The sequence below is a fragment of the Chiloscyllium plagiosum genome, chromosome 35 (assembly GCF_004010195.1).
Source record: "Chiloscyllium plagiosum isolate BGI_BamShark_2017 chromosome 35, ASM401019v2, whole genome shotgun sequence".
NCBI lineage: Eukaryota > Metazoa > Chordata > Chondrichthyes > Orectolobiformes > Hemiscylliidae > Chiloscyllium > Chiloscyllium plagiosum.
In genome coordinates this window covers 38,445,573-38,466,868 of record NC_057744.1, presented here as the reverse complement: position 1 = coordinate 38,466,868, position 21,296 = coordinate 38,445,573, and the positions used below count along the sequence as shown (strand labels likewise).

Genomic DNA, 21,296 nt, shown 5'->3' with positions numbered 1-21,296 from the left:
AGGAGGTGGGGGTGAAGGTGATAAGTCGGAGAGGAGGGTGGAGCAGATTGGGGGGAAGGAAGATGGACAGGCAGGACAGGTCATGAGGGCAGTGCTGAGTTGGAAGATTGGAACTGGGATAAGATGGGGGGAGGAGAAATGAAGAAACTGGTGAAATTCACATTGATGCCATTGGGTTGGAAGGTCCCAAGGTAGAAGATGAGGCGTTCTTCCTCCAGACGTCGGGTGGTTAGGGAGTGGCGATAGAGGAGGCCCAGGACCTGCATGTCCTTGGCGAAGTGGGAGGGGAAGTAGGCGTCCTGTCTCCCTACTTGCAGAGCGCTTCAGGGAACATCTCTGGGACATCGACACCAACCAACCCCACCGTCATGTGGTCGAACACTTCAACTCCCTCTTCTATTCTGCCAAGGTCAAGCATGTGCTGGGCCTCCTCCATTGCCATTCCCTAACCACCTGATGCCTGGAGGAAGAACACCTCATCTTCCACCTCAGGACCCTCCAACCCCATGGCATCAATGTGATTTCACCAGTTTCCTCATCTCCCCTCCACCCACCTTAACCCAGTTCCAAACTTCAAACTCAGCACTGCCCTCATGACCTGTCCTACCTGTCCATCTTCCTTCCCACTTATCCACTCCACACTCCTTTCCTACCTATCACCTTCATCCCCACCTCCACCTACCTATCACACTCTCAGCTATCTTCCTCCCTGCCCCAAGCCCCTCCCATTTATCTCACCACCCCCTGAGCTCTCAGCTGCATTCCTGATGAAGGGCTTTTGCCCAAAACATCGATTCGCCTGCTCCTTGGATGCTGCCTGACCTGCTGTGCTTTTTCAGCACCACACACTTGACTCTAATCTCCAGGATCTGCAGTCTCACTTTCACCTTATAAAGTTAATGGTAGGACCCTGGGTAATATTGTTGAACGGAGAGATCTGTGGGTACAGAGTTTGTGAAAAGTCATATCACAGATAAATAGGGTGGTGAAGAGGTATTTGGCATGCTTGCCATAGAGCACTGGGTACAGGAGTTGGGATGCCATGTTACAGGTGTTTAAGACATTGGTAGGCCCACATTTGGAGTACTGCATCCAATTCTGGTTGCCCCTTTGTAGGAAGGATTTTATTCACCTGGAAAGGGCACAAAAAGATTAATCGAGGCTGGAGGTTTTGAATTATAAGGGGAGGTTGAAGCTTAGGAGGCTGAGTGGTGACCTTATGAGGGTGAGATAAGTTGATGAGCCGAGGTGTTTCCCCAGGGTAGGGGAGTCCAAAACTAGAGGGGTTGGGTTTAAGCTGAGAGGGGAAAGATTTAAAAGGGACCCCAGGCAAATCTTTCACACAGAGGTTGGTGCACATATGGAACGAGCTATCAAAGGAAGTAGCGGTTGAGGCAAGTACAATTCCAACATTTAAAATACATTTGGACAGATACATGGATAGAAAGGGTTTAGCAGAATATGGGCCAAATGTAGGCAAATGGGACTAGTTTAGTTTCGGAATCCTGGTTGGCATGGACAAGTTGGGCTGAAGGGTCTGTTGCCATAGTCCAGTTCCAAACTTCAAACTCAGCACTGCCCTCATGACCTGTCCTACCTGTCCATCTTCCTTTCCACTTATCCACTCCACACTCCTTTCTGACCTATCACCTTCATCCCCACCTCCACCTACCTATCACACTCTCAGCTATCTTCCTCCCTGCCCCAAGCCCCTCCCATTTATCTCACCACCCCCTGTGCTCTCAGCTGCATTCCTGATGAAGGGCTTTTGCCCAAAACATCGATTTGTAGGCAAATGGGACTAGTTTAGTTTCGGAATCCTGGTTGGCATGGACAAGTTGGGCTGAAGGGTCTGTTGCCATAGTCTGTATGACTATGACTCTTAAATAGCAAAGTAAGGCAGCATGGAATGGAAAAAAGAAGTTGAACGCTGTAGCAGAGAATCTGCTGGAAATCTGAAATAAAAACAGCATATGGTGGAAATCCCTGCCAGTAACAGTGGTGGACTCTCCCTCTTTATGGGCATTTAAGAGGGCATTGGATAGGTATATGGAGGATAGTGGGTTAGTGTAGTTTAGGTGGGCTTGGATCGGCGCAACATCGAGGGCCCAAGGGCCTGTACTGCGCTGTATTCTTCTATGTTCTATGTTCTATGTCCTCATCAAGTCTGGCAGCATCTGTAGTGAAAGAGACCAATACTAATAGACCTGTGACCTTCCATCAGCTGTGTCATACACTCTCAGCAATTGCAGGATGTAGAGAGAAAGCTTGGGAAAGACCAAAATGGAAGGTCTGTGATGCTGTGAAGAGAGTAATGATGCATGATGGTGCAAGGCAGCAAGGACATAATGCGACAAGTAACCAATGATAAAACAAAGAACTGCGGATGCTGAAGATCTGAAATGAAAACAAAGTGCTAGTGAGATCTGGCAACATTTGTGAATACTTCAGAACAAAAGATCTGTTGAGAGGATGTGTGAAAGACAGAATGATGAACTGCTGCCATTAGAGAACAAAGAAAGGGAAAACAAAGCAGTTACCAACATGCGCAGAGAGAACTAAAATGGGAGTAGAGGTTCTAGCCTGTGTTTGTTTAATTCAAATGTTGAGTATTGAAATGGTGTAAGGTGAGGTGTTGTTCCTTGAGCTTTGTTGGAACATTGCAGGAGGGTGAATTCAGAGAGATCAGCGTAAGCATAAGGCAGCAGAGGTAAAACAATGGACAACCAGAAGTTGAGAGTCAGGATTGCAGATTGAAAGCTTCCACAAAGCAGTTATCTGATCTCTGTTTAGTCTCCAGATGTAGAGCAGACTATACTGTGAACAGCATCTACTAAATTAGAAGAGGTAGATGTTCCTTGCTATTTCACATGGAAGAGAGTTTGGACCCTTGGATGGTGAGGAGAGAGGAGATAAAGGGCCAGGTTTACCATTTTGTGTACTGACATGGAAAGGGGAGGGGATTTTGGAAGAACATTCTTGAGGTGCATTGGGAGGAGAGTTAGTTGAGGGAGTGGATGATAGGAATTAGATTTTGGAACTAGTGTTCGTTTCACATTATTTCCTCGGTTATCATCTATATCTTGATCTCCTTGAAGAGACAATATTTCAGGACCCTGCCTTTCCACTATCTAATTGATCATTTTGTTTCAAAATTGATGTAATGAATCTTGGGACTCCTGTGTGAGCGATGTTAATGCGATCTGGAGTTTTCTTTTTGTTCATCGCCCATTGTCAGCTTTAGCTGTTTGAAGTTGGGTTAAGTACATTTGGTGAGCAGTGCTACAACACTTGAACAGGTTGATTGATACACAAACCTATGCTGGTGTTTTTCTCCAAATGGAGAGTTCAGTCAAAGTTTCCTGCCCATCTGCATTCTAATTGAGCTTGCCCTGCCTAGCCCTCTTGCAACAGCCTGCTGTATAGGAGGTCCACCAAGCCATTAATGAGTGGACAGTTGCTGTGCAATAAAAACTAGTTTCATGACCATTGATGTTGGGAATTGGATTGAGAATGCCCAAGTTCATTTCAATTCATTCCCTTGCAAACAGAAGAATCTTTCATCCCCTAGATGAAAATCAGTCGAGATTGGACCACAGAGGTGTAGGCTGGTATTGTTACTGTACCATTGTAACCAGATCGCTCTGATGTTAAGCATCTCAACAGACACAGCCAGCAGCTACACACACGACCCCAAAGATGGGTCTGAGGAGAATGAATTATTCTTTCAGTGATATGTTGAAAGCTGCAGCCACATGCAATGATGTGGCTGTTCAAGTTTCATTCATTCAGTTTTTCGAGAGAAGCAGGAACTTGTCAGTTATCTGAGCTGACACCAGCAACCTAAATTCAAATTAAGCCATTATGTCTCTGTTTGAGGAAGGTCACTGAGACAGAACGGCTGCACTCCAACTGAATTGGTGATGTGAAACTTTGATGCATTTCTTTAAGGTGAATGTGATGCAGAGGTAACTCATACTTTTGATGAGCCTGTAATTCGAACCATTGTCATGGGGAAGATGGCAGACAAGTCCTTCTGGAGGGTGAAACTGCATCACATAAAGATATTAGATAAAGCAAATCATTGTGCATGGTTAGAATAGTCCTGACTTCAAATTCATAAGATACATCTGGGTTGCATTTTATTATCCTCCTATTTTAAATCATACATTCTTTTTAAACAGAGCAATCGATCCTACGTACACAGATGCCATAAATTGTCCTCTCTCTGTGGGTACAGACTGACCTGCTTATCTGAAGCACTTCCCACATCAGATTTTCAGCGTTTGCAGGTTTCTTTGAGCTCATTATCCAATGGAAAATAACTGAATAATGTTCATAAAATGGAAAACAAAGTTTACCAGGGAGCACTTGTTTGGATTTGATTTTTCTGATTTGATTTATTGTAGTCACGTGTATCTAAGTACAGTGAAAAGCTTTGTTTTGCGAGCAGCACAGGCAGATCACAGCAAACAAGGACAGACAAATCATAGGCAGAGCGAGCAACACAAGTTTATGAAAGTGCAAAAAGCAAGATCAACATTAGCAAGATCAGCATTATTTGAAGTTAGAGAGGTCCATCCAGCAGTCTCGTCACAGCAGGGAAGAAGCTGTTCTTGAACCTGTTGATCCGTATCTTCTACCTGATGGAAGAGGTTGGAACAGGTCTTTACTGGGGAGAGGTCTTTAATGTTGGCAGCCATTGCACAGCAATGAGAAATGCAAATGGAGCCCATGGATGGGAGGTTGGCTTCTGTGATGGCCTAGGCTGTGTACACAACTTTTTATAATTTCTTATCGTCATTGCTTGGATAGTGCATTCTTGAATGTTAGACCTGGCCCAAAGAGGATGTGGACAGATGTGCTTATGTATTCAGCTCAGAGTATGATAAGAGTGAAGCTTTTCTCATGATGCTTCTTCTGTTTTCCAGGTGAATCATTTGTCAAAAAGACACCCAGATATCAGAATAGATGATGTGCCAGAGTTAACATTGCCTATCATTAAACCAAACAGGGACTATTACTGCCAGTACTGTGACAAGGTAAGAACATAAAGATGTAACTGCTGATAGTGCTGTGACAAGCAGCTGTGGCAAGGTGGAAATAGAGCAGCAATGACTACTGTACGTTAATGTGTCCGGTCTCATGTGGACTGAGCCCTGCTCCTGTGCTCAGGACTGAATGTTATAGAAGAAATGTTTAGGACACTTTGCCTTGTACCTGTAATAGTTTTTATTGAAGTCTTTATGTTTGTGTACTAGGTGTACAAGAGTGCCAGTAAGCGTAAAGCCCATATCCTGAAGAATCACCCAGGGGCTGAACTTCCCCCAAGTATCCGTAAACTGCGACCTGCGGCCCCAGGGGAGCCTGATCCAATGCTGAGCACACACACACAGTTAAAAGGCACCATCGCCACTCTCCCTGTTTGCTGTCCACATTGCTGTAAACAGTACAGCAGCAAGGTGAGTGTTCTGTAAGTTGTGCTGGAGACACTTGGTGATGGTCTCTGAGATTGAGGTTTTTGGGTGTTTTGATTGAAAGGATCAGTTTGAAAGGTTACCTGCTGACCTTTTCAAGCTTTCTTTCTCTTTTTACTGGCATTTTCATCATTTTGTTATGTCAGAGCAATAGATTTTATTGCTCCTTTTTATTGTCACATGTACAGTAAGAATACAATAAAATACAGTGAAAAGCTTTCATTTCTCACCACAATATGATGTCATTTTGAATAATTTAAGAATAAGGGAAAAGAAAGAAAGAAAGATGCAGCTTAAGGAGAGTCCATCAGTCCTGAGCCAGCTTATCATCATCATCAACCATGTCTGCACCACCATCCACCAGTCAACCTTTTGCTGCCATCTATACTGGACTCAAACCAACAGTGAAGTTGCCGATTCTCAGGCTCCATCTGGAGCTTGGAAGCTCCGCTGGGCCGATACTCCTCTGCACTGCCTCTGAGCACCTGCTCCAGACCAGCCAATGTCAGAGCTGTTGGGCCCACCTCATCGATGTTGCTGTGATGTCCTTCCACCACCACTTCACTGCTGCCAGCACTGGACCCAACCAACAATGAAGTCACCAGTCCTCCGGTGCCATCCTTTGTGTTTTCTCTGCCGATGTAGCAACTACTGATTCCAGGACCTGTGCTTGCACTGGAAAAGGAAGTAGGGACCCGGTCGAGGTCCATTTCCTGGGCCCAGCTCAAAACTGCCCAAGCTCCACACTCTGGGCCTGCTGGGCTCTGCGTTCTGGGCCTGCTGGGCTCTGCGTTCTGGGCCTGCTGGGCTCTGCGTCCTGGGCCCAGCTCAAAACTGCTCAAAGTCGATGCCCTGGATCTGCTTGTGGTCTGTGTGCTATGCTCTCACCACTGCAGATGTCTTCCAAGCTCAGGACGAGGTAAGTAAGTTTTAAAAAAAAGAAAAACAAAGAAAGAAAAAAAAAGTGGTCAGAGCAGATGAGCTCTGGCATGGGAGCCCTACTCTGTTACCATCTTGGACTTGACGATTTTATTGTCACATGCACTTAAGTATAGGAATACACGAGCACAGTGAAAATGTACAAAGTCGGTATTCTCTGGCGCAATCTTGGTCAGGAAACCAGATACTCAAAAAACAGAAAAAGTTTTAAGAAGACCCAATAAGTAAGAAAACACCCGGATCTTAAAGTCTAAAGTCTTATATCACAAAAGGGGCTTGAAATGTTCAGCATCTGATGCAGGCAGCTTGGCCTAGCCACGGCCTAGAATCCAAATCAGCCTGCAAATCACACAACAATCGCTGGGAAAAGCTGCATTCTTGTTGCCGCTGACGATGCCGTTCCCATCCCAAAATCACCAGTAGAGATTTTCAACCACTGCCCCTACTTGCTGGAAGGAGCTGTGTTGTTGCAGCCGCTGATACTGCCGTGTCCGATCACCGGGATGGCTGGGAGGCTGCCACCATTATATGAAAGGCCTGCTCTCGCTGCCGATATCATAAAATCCCTACAGTGTGGAAACAGGCCCTTCAGCCCAACAAGTCCACACTTACCCTCCAAAGAGTGTCCCAACCAAACCCATTCCCCCTACCCTATTATCCAACATGTACCCCTGACTAATGCACCTAACCTACACATCACTGAACACTATGGGCAATTTTCGCATGGCCAATTCACCAAACCTACACATCTTTCGATCGTAGGAGGAAACTGGAGCACCTGGAGGAAACCCACGCAAACACGGGGAGTACGTGCAAACTCCACACAGACAGTCACCCAAGGCTGGAGTCGAACCCTGGTCCCTGGCGCTGTGAGGCAGCAATGCTAACCACTAGACCACCGTGCCACCCCATGCTGCTGCTGCCTTCAAACCCCGACATAGACATAATGGGCTCCTTTTTCAGTGCTGTCAAACCTCTATGACTCTAAATCTCTGGGTTTTGTGATACTTTTGTGTCATTTCATTTGAGACAAAACTGTTCGCCATAACACTGGGAGAAGTCTTCTTCTTCCCTTCAAATATGCCGTAGGATTTTTTTCATATATCCTGCTGAGTTTTCAGGTAGCATCTTGACATCTTTCAGATAAAGCACAGCATTGGCATTGCTGACATGCAGGGGACATGGCGCTCATTGGAGGTGTGCCTTTGTACCTCTGCCTGCACAGGAGAAGATCACGTGTACAGTGTGAGAGCTGATGAGAGTGAAAGTAAATGAAGACGTGATGTCTGTTCTGAGTAACTGTGTTTATCCTGTCTCCAGGCAAAAATGGTGCAACATATCCGCAAAAAACATACAGATGTTCTACAAGAGAATCCGAATGCACTTCAGACACTTCCTGCACAAACACCGATTGTAGCCACTGTGATTAGTGCAGCACCAACTGTCGTGAACACTGATGGTTCTGCTGGGGACACAATTGTGGTGAGAACGAGATGCAAGTCTTTAACTGCTACTCGGAAATTACCAGAGTATTCACAGAATGTCTGCGAGTGTGAGCTATATTGAGAGAGTACGGGCAGGGAGAGGTGAAGACAGAAAGTGAGACTCGGGCAGGGAGGGGCGAGGACAGAGAGAAAGACAGGCAGGGAGATGCAAGGACAGAGAGAAAGAGAGAGACGGGCAGGGAGATGCAAGGACAGAGAGAGAGAGAGAGAGAGAGAGAGATGTGTGAGAGAGAAAATACGGGCAAGGAGATGCAAAGCAGAGAGAGAGACGAGCGGGGAGATGCAAGGACAGAGAGAGACATTGACCATCAAACAAACAGAGAGGAAGACAAAGGGACAGAGAGATGTAGACAGAGAAGCAGAGTGAGGCAGGGAAGAAATGTCAGCAGTTAGACACAGAGAGACAGATAAAGGGGGACACAGAGACAGTTTGTTCATCTTTCAGTGAGTGTAAGAACTAGCCATTTGGATACAGAACTGGCTCAAAGGTAGAAGACAGTGAGTGGTAGTGGAGGGTTGTTTTTCAGACTGGATGCCTGTGACCAGTGGAGTGCCACAGGATTGGTGCTGGGCCCTCTACTTTTTGTCATTTACATAAATGATTTGGATGCAAGCTGTTTTCCCTTATAGAGGTTTATAAAATTATGAGGGGCATGGATAGGATAAATAGGCAAAGTCTTTTCCCTGGGGTCAGGGAATCCAGAGCTAGAGGGCATAGGTTTAGGGTGAGAGGGGAAAGATATAAAAGAGACCTAAGGGGCAACTTTTTCATGCAGAGGGTGGTACGTGTATGGAATGAGCTGTCAGAGGATGTGGTGGAGGCTGGTACAATTGCAAAATTTAAGAGGCATTTGGATGGATATATGAATAGGAAGGGTTTGGAGGGATATGGCTGGTTGCCGGCAGGTGGGACTAGATTGGTTTGGGATATCTGGTCGGCATGCACAGGTTGGACCGAAGGGTCTGTTTCCATGCTGTACATCTCTATGACTCTAAGTGACATTGGGTGGGATTCTCCAAATCAGACTTGTCAAGTACAAGAACCTTTGATAGGAACTGCCTAGTATTGTGCAGTGATTTCCTTTTTTGTTTTGACATCATTTGTAAACCTGAGCTATTTTGATCTCCTGAAGGAACCAAGAATTCTTAAAAAGACTTGATACACAAGTATGTGGTAAAACAAGCACCTCAAAGATTTCGGCTGGAAATTAATCCAAATCATTAGGAATAAATTTAACTAATCAGCTGCATTGCCAGGTCCTGGCTGGGTTAAAATCCAAGTCTGTCCCCATGACAGTCCAGCAGTCAAAGCTTTTGGCCAATCAGTCCCAGGGTCAAAACAGAAACAGAAATTGCTGGAGAAACTCAGCAGGTCTGGCAGATCTGAAGAAGGGTCATTGAACTCGAAACATTAACTTTGCACTCTCTCCACAGATTATACCAGATTTGTTGAGTTTCTCTGGCAATTCCTGTTTTTATTTCAGATCTTTAGCATCCATAGTTCTTTATCTTACTTCAACCCCAGAGTTAACTGGTGTGCTATAATTAGTCTCTATGTGCAGAGTTAAGAGGTAGTTTTAAAACAAAAGTGTTAGGAGAGCCTATTTCTCAGTATCCCTCTGAGAAAGTGTGCTTGTATAGCTCTCAGGCAAAGACAGAACAAGGTTCAACTGTGTCTGTTCCCACCCTCAGGAGTGCTTGATTATACTCGGTGTGTCACCTGCCTGTCTATTTGGGCAGACCACTGCCTGCAAGAACAATAACCCAGCAGATAGCAGGGAGGCAATTTTAATATGTTTGAAATGCATGCATTAACAGCTGTGAGCAAAATTAGATTGAATTCGCTTACTTTTTAAGGCTGCTTACTCACTAATATTGGTGAAGCCCAGCAATGCTGTTCATGTTCAGTACAACTAACTGGGTTACTGCAAACTGTCTGAACAACTGCAGATAGTTGCTCATGCTCAGTACAGCTGTCTGATGTCACTCACGCTGAGTGCAAGTGGGTGATATTTTAACATGGTGTAAAGATGGTTATGAGCTCAAGAAGGCATTTAATTTTCAAAAATAAATTTGAACTTCGTTATTAACTGAAAGACTTTGCCACAAGATTCCATATTTAAAGAAAAACTTACTGTACAAAAATTAAACAAAATAAGGACACTTAAATTTACTAAACTTCCAGTTCTGTTTTCAATTACATCCAAGAGTTTTCCTGCACATTAATAGGACTTTGAGCTATCCCTCACTTGAGACCAAATTAATGTATTTCTGTGTTTCTGCTATTCTCCAAGACATAAGATTTCTTGTGGCCATCCCAATAGCATTTGCTCAGGTCGCCCTCATGCAGTGTCTCATGATTGTGGATGCCCCAGCCCTGACTTCACTCAGTAACTCTGAAATCCCAAAATCAACTTCTTTCCAATAGCCCTATGCTACTTGTCTCAGCTCCTTCCAGGCACTTTTCCTCTCTTTCTCTCTCTACTTGTGTCTGTGAGAAAAATACAAATGCAGCACAGAACCTGCAACCAGAGCCCTCAGTAATGTCCCAGGTGGGCGGCACGGTGGCACAGTGGTTAGCACTGCTGCCTCACAGCGCCTGAGACCCGGGTTCAGTTCCCGCCTCAGGCGACTGACTGTGTGGAGTTTGCACGTTCTCCCCGTGTCTGCGTGGGTTTCCTCCAGGTGCTCCGGTTTCCTCCCACTGTCCAAAGATGTGCAGGTCAGGTGAATTGGCCATGCTAAATTGCCCGTAGTGTTAGGTAAGGGGTAAATGCAGGGGTATAGGTGGGTTGCGCTTCGGCGGGTCGGTGTGGGCTTGTTGGGCTGAAGGGCCTGTTTCCACACTGTAATGTAATCTAATCTAAACTAAAAAAAAATCTAATCTAAATATTCAAACTAAACATCCAGTCACCTCAAACCTATTCGTTCATTTGAACAGCATGTCGCTATATTAAGACCTTCCTGTTTACCAGTTGCTTTCAACCAATCTTTGATATCTGGGATGTCACATGAATAATTTGCACCTTTAATGAAAACAGGGCAATTCTCCTCAGACCGGTTCCATTGAGGAACAAAAACTGAAATTGCTGCAAAAACGCAGCAGATCTGGCAACATCTGTGAAGGAAATGAAGAGTTAATGTTTCAAGTCCAGTGGCCTTTATTCAGAACAATCACGCTCACTTCAGGTCTGAGCCAAACAGGCCCACCTGAAATTTTGCTGCTCTTACCTTTCTAACTGTGACTTGTAGATAGGTCCACAAGGGAGAACCTTGTCTGAAAACAGCTGGGTGATCTGGCAACCTCTGGATTCAATTAGATTGCATTTACAAATTTAATTTCCTCCAAACTGAAAGGGTTTCCCAGTAAACTTTGAATCATGAAATTAAACAGACTATTTCTGTTTTCTGTTTCACATAGACAACTGATCTGCTGACTCAGGCGATGAGCGAGCTGTCACAGACACTGACAACAGATTACCGCCCACCTCAAGGAGATTATCACCGTGTGCAATACATTCCTGTCTCTCAACACATCCAACCAGTTCAGGGGCAGCAGCCTCAGCACATTCAACTCCAGGTGGTTCAGGTGGCACAGGTGGGTGATGCATGGACACGTGTTCGTGTATTAAACACTCAAAGCAAACAAGCAAGCAACCTTTGACTGAATTACTGAGATGCTCTATGCGAATCAGAAAAGGAGTGCAAAACTTGTGTGGGGAGTACTGAATACACAGTTAAAGGAATTGGAGATGGGCTTCAGTTTGCTAAATTCAACCATATGAGTTCGAACATAGAACAGTGCAGCACAGTACAGGCCCTTCGGCAGGCCATTTATCCTCCTCGAAGATCAGACTAACCTACATCCCCTTTGTTGTATTATCTTCCATGTGCCTGTCCAAGAGTCACTTAAATGTCCCTAATGTATCTGACTCTACTCTCACCGCTGGCAGTGTGTTCCATGCACCCACCATACTCTGTGTAAAGAACCTGCCTCTGACATCTGCTCTAAACCTTCCTCCAATTATCTTAAAATTATGTCCCCTCATGATAGATATTTCCACCATTGGAAAAAGTCTCTGGCTATCCATTCTATCTATGCCTCTCAATGTCTTGTACCCCTCTATGAAAAGCCTATAAAAAGCTAAGCTCGAGCATCAGCAGCCTCCATTTGTGCAGCGGGAGCGCTGAGAGCAAGAGCCGGGGGCTGCCGGGAAGGTAAATTAATCCTATAAAAAACTTAGCTGGTGAATAGGCGGAGCACACACTGAGCTGGAGCGCGTACGGGACGGCCGAGTAAGTGATGTTATATATTTGGGTGGTTGCTTTACCCGAAACACTGCTTAGGTAGTGTCTCCCACCCATCCTCCTCCTCTAACCAAAAAAAAACGTTCTTTGCGCCAATTTGGTAAGGTAAATAGCTTTCTTTTTTCAGTAGTCTCTTTAGGAATTCATGTTAGGGCAGTTGAATGCTCTTCCTGTAGAATGTGGGAGGCAATGGTCACCAATAGTGTCCCCACTGACTTCATCTGTGCCAAGTGCACCCAACTCCAGCTCCTTGGAAATCGTGTTAGGGAACTGGTGCTGGAGCTGGATGAACTTCAGATCATTCAGGAGGCGGAGGGGGTTATTGAGAGGAGTTACAGGGGGTTGATCACACCTCAGGTACAGGAAGAAGGTTATAGCCAGGGGACGGAAAAGGAACTGGCAGACAGTGCGGGGATCCCCTGTGGCTATTCCCCTCAATAACAAGTATACAGTTTGGATACTGTTGAGGGGGATTGACTTACCAGGGGTAAGCCATGGGGTACAGGTCTCTGGCACAGAGTCTGTCCCTGTTGCTCAGAATGGAAGGGGAAGAAGAGCAGACAGTTTATCGTTGGGGACTCCATACTTAAGGGGACGGATAGGAGATTCTGTGGGAACGAGAGAGACTCACGGTTGGTGTGTTGTATCCTAGGTGTCAGGGTTAGTGATGTCTTGGATCGTGTTTTTGGGATCCTTGATGGGGAATGGGGAGCAGCCCCTAGTCCACATAGGTACTAACGACTTGGGTAGGAAAAGGGATGGGGGTTTAAGGCAGAAATTCACGGAGCTAGGGTGGAAGTTTGGAGCTAGACCAAACAGAGTTGTCTTTGGTTTTTTTTACCTGTGCCACATGCTAGCAAGGAGAGGAATAGAGAGAGAGAGCAGTTGAACATGTGCCTACAGGGATGGTGCAGGAGGGAGGGATTCAGAAATCTGGATAATTAGAGCTCATTCTGGGGTAGGTGGGAACTCTACAATCAGGATGGTCTACACCTGAACCAGAGGGGTACCAATATCCGGGGTAGGTTTGCTAATGCTCTTTGGGAGGGTTTAAACTAATTCAGCGGGGGATGAGAACCCGAATGCAAAGGTTAGAACAAACAGTCTTACCACAAATTCAACCCAAACTCTGGGTCAGATATGTTGATGACACCTTTGTAATCATTAAAAACACAGAAATAGAGAAAACACACCGGATCATCAACGCCACACTCACAGGAATCCGATTCACGAGAGAAGAAGAAAAGGATAACCAACCCCCATTCCTAGACGTGATGGTACAGAGAACACTGAACGGAGAATTCACTACAAAGGTACACAGGAAAGCCACACACACGGACCAAGTCCTGAACTATGAAAGCAACCACCCCAACACACACAAATGAAGTTGTATCAAGACACTGTTCAAAAGGGCCACAACACACTGCAGCACACCAGAACTGCAAAAAGAGGAAGAGGAACACTTATACAAGGTATTCGCCAAAAACGGATACCCCCGCAATTTCATCAACAGATGCCCAAGAGAAAGACAACGGAACGAGGACATGCCGCAACCCAAAGGACTAGCCACACTACCATACATCAGGAGCATTTCAGAACTGAGGACCGCAGCTTTTTACAATATATATTAATGATATAGAAGATGGTATTAGTAATAACATTAACAAATTTGCTAATGATACTAAGCTGGGTGGCAGAGTGAAATGTGAGGAGGATGTTAGGCGATTACAGGGTGACCTGGACAGGTTAGGTGAGTGGTCAGATGCATGGCAGTTTAATGTGGATAAATGTATGGTTATCCACTTTGGTGGCAAGAACAGGAAGGCAGATTACTACCTAAATGGAATCAACTTAGGTAAAGGGACAGTACAAAGAGATCTGGGTGTTCTTGTACACCAGCCAATTTAAGGAAAGCATGCAGGTACAGCAGGAAGTGAAGAAGGCTAATAGCATGCTGATCTTCATAACAAGAGGGATTGAGTATAGAAGCAAAGAAGTTCTTCTGAAGTTTGTGTGAAGATTTGTAGCTCGGGTGCTCGTCATTGTGGTTCTGTTCGCCGTGCTGGAAGTTTTTGTTGCAAACGTTTCGTCCCCTGTCTTGGTGACATCCTCAGTGCTTGGGAGCCTTCTGTGAAGCGCTTCTGTGGTGTTTCTGGGACAACACTACCATTATAGGGCAAGCCAAACAAAGAACAGCCAGGGAATTCCTAGAAGCATGGTACTCATCCACAAACTCCATCAACAAACACATCGACCTGGACCCAATATACCGGCCACTACAGCGGACAGCTGAAACTGACAACCGGAAGCGGCAGGGACAGGCCACTATAAATGCCGGAGGAAACACCACAGAAGCGCTTCACAGGAGGCTCCCAAGCACTGAGGATGTCACCTAGACAGGGGACGAAACGTTTGCAACAAAAAATTCCAGCTTGCCGAACAGAACCACAACAACGAGCACCCGAGCTACAAATCTTCACCCAAATCTAGAACACTGACAGCATCTAGGACTTTCCACATATGACAATCTGCACATTCCACTCTGCTGACCTCTCCTCACATCTCTTAAACTTACAATTAACACTTTAGGCTAGAATTATTCATCTTATTCCTACTCTATCACTAAGATTATGAAATGGTTAATGGTAACTAAGTTCCCAAGTTCTAAATCTGTAGGATAAGATAGGGTTAACCAGCAATTGTCAGGTACCCAGCACTCACCACTCTGGAGCCTTTCTCAACTTTTGATGTTGTGATGTCAACAGAAGCCACCCTGAAGTGTTCCTGCTTTATCCGCACAACGCTAGATTTATTGGCTTACTGGTTACTGTGCCTCATCTCCTGCTGCAGGGTTTCCCAGCTGCTGCTCCAAGCTAAGTGCACTGTAAAGACACTTTAGTTCCCTGCTTTCTGTGTTCCTCCTTTTTTGAATGAACAACTTATACTCATTATTTCCCAATCTAAAGGAGCCTTCCCTGGATTCAAAGAGTTTTGGAAAATTAAAATTAACACATAATTTCTCACACGAGCCATTTTTATTAAGACCCTAGGATAAAGTCCAGCAGGAATTTAAGAATGGATAGGAAGAGTTTCTTGAGGTATTTCGAACAGAAAAAAGTTGACCTGACAGCCCATAGCTCCAACAATTTGCTCAGAATCCCTTCCCTGGTGATTGTAATTGTCTTGATTACCTTCCTTTCCTGATTGACAGCTATTTCTGAGATCAATAGTGAGACCGATGTAAAATAGCCATTCCTGAAGAAGGGCTAATGCCCGAAACGTCGATTCTCCTGTTCCCTAGATGCTGCCTGACCTGCTGCGCTTTTCCAGCAACACATTTCCATCTCTGATCTCCAGCATCTGCAGACCTCACTTTCTCCCCGATGTAAAATACAGTTAATTCATCTGTCACCTCCTTATTTTTACTCATTCCGCAGACTGACTTTCCATAGGATCAACTTGTTAACATTTTCCTGTTCGAAATACCTCAAGAAACTCTTCCTATCCATTCTTAAATTTCTAGCCAGCTTTCTCTCCTAATCTAATTATCCCTCCTTATTAATTTTTTTTAACCACTCTCTGCAATATTTTATTATTTGTCTCATCTTCTGGCCTGTGCAAGAAATGTTTTTTCCTTAAGTCTGTTACTATCAGTAATGCTTTTTAGTTTGCGTTAGATGATGGGTCTTCTCCTTGGAATTTTTCTTTCTCATTGGATCACGTCTATCCTGTCTTTTCTGAAATATCCTCTTCAGTGTCTGACACTGCAACTCTTTTGATCTTTCATCTAACCTCATTTGCCAGTTCATGTTTGCAGTACAGAAGGAGGCCATTCAACTTTTTGTGTCTGATAGTATTAATCCCATTTTCCAGCTCTTGGCCCCTAGCCGTTGAATGCAATTTAATATCTAAATGCTGCTTAAATGTTACAAGAGTGTCTAACTCAACCAAGCTTTCAGGCAGTGAGTTCCTCATTTCCAACACCCTTTTGGTGAACAAATTGCTCCTCAACTCTTCTCTTAGCTGTATACCTCTAACTTGAAATCAATGCCCCCTAATTGATGGCCCCTCTGCTAATGCAAAAAGTGCCTTCCTACCCACCTTATCTCTGGTTCTTGTAATCTCATACATGTCTATCAAGTCCCATTTTAACTGTTGCTGCTTCAAAGAAAATAACCTCAGACTGTCCAGTAAAGGCAGCATCCTGCTAAATTTTCTCTGCACCCTCTCTATGACAATGAAACCATGACAATAATTTCATTGTTCATGATTTGGCTAAAAAAGTCAAGCTAACCACCTTATCTTCTTGTCCTGCTATCTTCAGGGATTTGCATACAAAGGTTCCTCTGATCTTTAGTACTTTCCAGAGTCTTACCATGCATAGTCTAATCTCTCGCCTTCATAGAATCCCTACAGTGTGGAAACAGGCCATTTGGCCCAACAAGTCCACACTGACCCTCCGAAGAGTAACCCAACCAGACCCATTCTCCTACCCTACTACTCTACATTTACCCCTGACTAATGTACCTAACCTAAATATCCCTCAACACTATGAGCAATTTAGCACGGCTAATTCACCTGATCTTTGGATTGTGGGAAGAAACCAGAGCACCCGGAGGAAATCCATGCAGACAAGGTGCAAACTCAAAATAAACAGTTGCCTGAGACTGGAACCAAACCCGGGTCCCCGGTGCCATGAGGTAGCAGTGCTAACCACTGAGCCACTGTGCCTTGTTATCCCTCCCTCAATGCATGAGATGTTAAACTCCATTTACCACCAATCTGCCCAGCTGACCAGTCCTTCCTATCTTCCTGCTGTTTACAGCTATGCTCCTCACTATATCCCATTGTACCAAGCTTCATGTCATCTGCAAACTTCTTGATATATCCTACATTTAGGTCTTACCCTCCCACCCGCCTGCTTCCTGCCTTTCAGCCAGTTTTGGATTCAATGTGCCACTTTGCCTTTGATCACATGGGTCTTACTTTTTTTTGATATACATCAGAAGTGCAATGACATGCAACTGAGCGACTTTACCACCACCAAATCACTGTGACATACTTTGATTTTTTTTAGACTACTAACCACCACTGATAATCATTCATGTAGCCAATTAAATATTTACAAGCAAAGCCTAGTATGGATAATGCAAATCAAAATGCTCTTGGAGGGAGAAATAAGCACTGTGTCCCCTGCGATGCTTATCACTGCTCTTACTTTCTTGACCAATCTGCCTTGTTAAAGTTTTTATCGATCATATCAAGCACATTACGCGCTAATTAAGTTCCCTAATTAAGTAGTTATGATTAATTAACTTAATTAATTGGTCTTTTCTCTCACTTGCTGTACGAACTTAAATCTTAGCATCAAACAAATATTACCACTTAAGACTATGATAAAAATGAAAAATTACTACCTTCCTGCTGAAGTCTTAGGGTCCAGTAGATGCCACGGACTGCCTGTTTCAGGATCCTCTACTCCCCTGTCCTCTGTGTTCTTCACTCCTGGTGCAGAATCCTCCCCTCCCCTGCTCCTCCTGGTGTTCCTCACTGTCTGCCTCCGGATCCTCCCCTCCCCTGCTCCATGGTTATGTGGTGAGCCATTTTGGACTGAAATGAGAAAAAGTTTCTTTACCTGGAGAGTGGTGAACCTGTGGAATTCTCTATCACTGAAGGCAAAGGAGTCCACATCACTGAATATATTTTGAAAGAAATATATGTAGGTTTCTGAAAGCTAAAGGTATTAAGGGTATAAAAACAGCAGGAGTTTGTTGCTGAGACAAATACCTCCAGTATTTTAAGTTCAAGTCCAGAAATTCTTTGAGGGTGAAGTGCATAGAATGAATCAGCAAGCCTTTTGCATTATGGCCTGCTGTTGAACCTGTTGATCAGATTCCCACCTATCTGCTACTCTCATTTTAGAATACAGGATATTAATATGTTCACAGCATGAAATGACGCAGCGTTATTTCTATCAGTTTCTATGAAGATTAATCTGTCTTCCTGTGTCCATTTCATTTCAGGCATCCTCCCCCCAACAGAATCAGCATTCAACTGTGGATGTCAGCCAGCTGCATGATTCTCATGCTTTCAGCCAGCATTCTGTTCAAGTCCAGCATGTCCAGGTGCCTGATCAGTCCACTGCCATAGCCCCCACTGGATCCCAGGTAATGGTGCACAACACCTTTCTTGCAGGTGAAGTAGAAAATGTTCACACAGCCGCAGAATTGTTACTGTGCAGAGAAGGTCAATTGGCCGTTGAGCTGGCAGCAGCTCTTCAAGCAAGCCCCATTATCTCATGCCAATTTCCTGTTTTTACCCTTGCACACTATTTATATCCAAATAATTATCCAGTACCCTCTTGAATGCTTCATTTGAACCTGCCTCCACCACATTTCCAGGCAGTATATTGCTTTAAATGTATGCCATCTTGTTCTTGTTTTTTTTTAATGAGTGGCAATAGCTTCTCTCAATCAACTGTATCCAGCCCGCTCATAATGTTGATAACTTCTGTCAAATCTCCTCTCAAGTGCCTTCTCTTCAAGGAAAAGAGTCACAACTTGTGGGCGGCATGGTGGCACAGTGGTTAGCACTGCTGCCTCACAGCGCCGGAGACCCGGGTTCAATTCCCGACTCAGGCGACTGACTGTGTGGAGTTTGCACGTTCTCCCCGTGTCTGCGTGGGTTTCCTCCGGGTGCTCCGGTTTCCTCCCACAGTCCAAAGATGTGCAGGTTAGGTGAATTGGCCATACTAAATTGCCCGTAGTGTTAAGTAAGGGGTAAATGTAGGGGTATGGGTGGGTTGCGCTTCGGCGGGTCGGTGTGGACTTGTTGGGCCGAAGGGCCTGTTTCCACACTGTAATGTAATCTAATCTAATGTAATCTAACTTCTTCAATCTATTCATAATTGAAGTGTCTTATTCCTGGGACTATTTTTATCAATTACTTCTGCACTGTTCCCCAATGCATTATCTGGCTAGCCACGAAACAACACAACCAGTTATCCCTAGTAGCCACACACGCAGACGACAAGCAACATGAATTTGACTGGGACAACGCTACCATTATAGGGCAAGCCAAACAAAGAACAGCCAGGGAATTCCTAGAAGCATGGCACTCATCCACAAACTCCATCAACAAACACATCGACCTGGACCCAATATACCGGCCACAACAGCGGACAGCTGAAACTGACAACCGGAAGCGGCAGGGACAGGCCACTATAAATGCCGGAGGAAACACCACAGAAGCGCTTCACAGGAGGCTCCCAAGCACTGAGGATGTCACCTAGACAGGGGACGAAACGTTTGCAACAAAAACTTCCAGCTCGGCGAACAGAACCACAGCAGCAATAAATGCACTTTAAAAGTAATGAATAATAAGGATAAGTGACAAAATACAAAATTGCAGGAGGGCAAATTACACCAATATTAGGCAGGAGCTAGGGAGTGTTAATTGAGAAGGTGTTTTCTCAGACAAGACCACATTTGACCTGTAGGAATTGTTTAAAGACCTGCTGATGAGAGTTCAGGACCAGCATGTTCCAGTAAGGAGGAAGGACAAGGATGGCAAGGTAAGGGACCCTTGGATAACGAGGGAGGTTGTGAAAAGAAGCACATGTAAGGTTTAGGAAGCTAAAAGTGCCCATGAGGAATAGACCATAAGACATAGGAGCGGAAGTAAGGCCATTCAGCCGATCAAGTCCACTCCGCCATTCAATCACGGCTGATGGGCATTTCAACTCCACTTACCCACATTCTCCCTGTAGCCCTTAATTCCTTGTGACATCAAGAATTTATCAATTTCTGCCTTGAAGACATTTAGCGTCCCGGCCTCCACTGCATTCTGCGGCAATGAATTCCACAGGCCCACCACTCTCTGGCTGAAGAAATGTCTCCGCATTTCTGTTCTGAATTTACCCCCTCTAATTCTAAGGCTGTGTCCATGGGTCCTAGTCTCCTCGCCTAATGGAAACAATTTCCTAACGTCCACCCTTTCCAAGCCATGTATTATCTTGTAAATTTCTATTAGATCTCCCCTTAATCTTCTAAACTCCAATGAATACAATCCCAGGATCCTCAGCCGTTCCTCGTATGTTAGACCTATCATTCCAGGGATCATCCGTGTAAATCTCCGCTGGACACGCTGCAGTGCCAGTATGTCCTTCCTGAGGTGTGGGGACCAAAACTGGACACAGTACTCCAAATGGGGCCTAACCAGAGCTCTATAAAGTCTCAGTAGCACATCGCTGCTTTTATATTTCAACCTTCTTGAGATAAGTGACAACATTGCATTCGCTTTCTTAATCACGGACTCAACCTGCATGTTTACCTTTAGAGAATCCTCGACAAGCACTCCCAGATCCCTCTGTACTTTGACTTGTTCTAATCCGACTCTGCTCTTCCAAGAATTTAGAAACCTCATCCTTAATGATGGATTCTAGAATTTTACCAACAACCGAGGTTAGGCTAATTGACCTATAATTTTCCATCTTTTGTCTTGATCCTTTCTTGAACAAGGGGGTTACAACAGCGATCTTCCAATCATCCGGGACTTTCCCTGACTCCAGTGACTTTTGAAAGATCTCAACCAACGCCTCTGCTATTTCCTCAGCCACCTCCCTCAGAACTCTAGGATGTATCCCATCGGGGCCAGGAGATTTATCAATTTTAAGACCTTTTAGCTTTTCTAGCACTTTCTCATTTGTAATGGGAACCATACTCAACCCAGCCCCCAGACTCCCTTTAATTGTTGGGATATTACTCATGTCTTCCACTGTGACGCAAAGTACTTGTTAGGTTCTCCTGCTATTTCCTTATCTCCCATCACGAGGCTTCCAGCATCAGTTTGAAGTGGCCCAATATCTACTTTTGCCTGTCGTTTGTTTCTTATGTATTGAAACTCACTGCATCACCGTCATCCGGACCCTCTCGCACTCATTCCATCAACTTCACCATGACCACCTCACACTCACCCAATCTCCATCACACTGACCCCCTCACTCCATCACTGTCACCATGTCCCCTCACACTCACTGCATCACCGTCATCCTGACCCTCTCGCACTC

At 44.8% G+C, this 21,296-nt stretch overlaps 1 protein-coding gene across 4 annotated transcripts in view; it reads left to right on the top strand.

Moving 5' to 3' along the window:
• Window positions 1–21,296, top strand: part of prdm10 (PR domain containing 10) — a 236,734-nt gene that overhangs the window by 183,453 nt on the left and 31,985 nt on the right. For all 4 annotated transcript variants that reach the window (XM_043676952.1, XM_043676953.1, XM_043676951.1 and 1 more), the window contains 5 exons: window positions 4,932–5,042; window positions 5,262–5,462; window positions 7,737–7,898; window positions 11,343–11,519; window positions 18,253–18,396. In XM_043676952.1, the coding sequence (XP_043532887.1) occupies window positions 4,932–5,042; window positions 5,262–5,462; window positions 7,737–7,898; window positions 11,343–11,519; window positions 18,253–18,396 (795 nt within the window). The remainder of the gene's footprint in view (window positions 1–4,931; window positions 5,043–5,261; window positions 5,463–7,736; window positions 7,899–11,342; window positions 11,520–18,252; window positions 18,397–21,296) is intronic.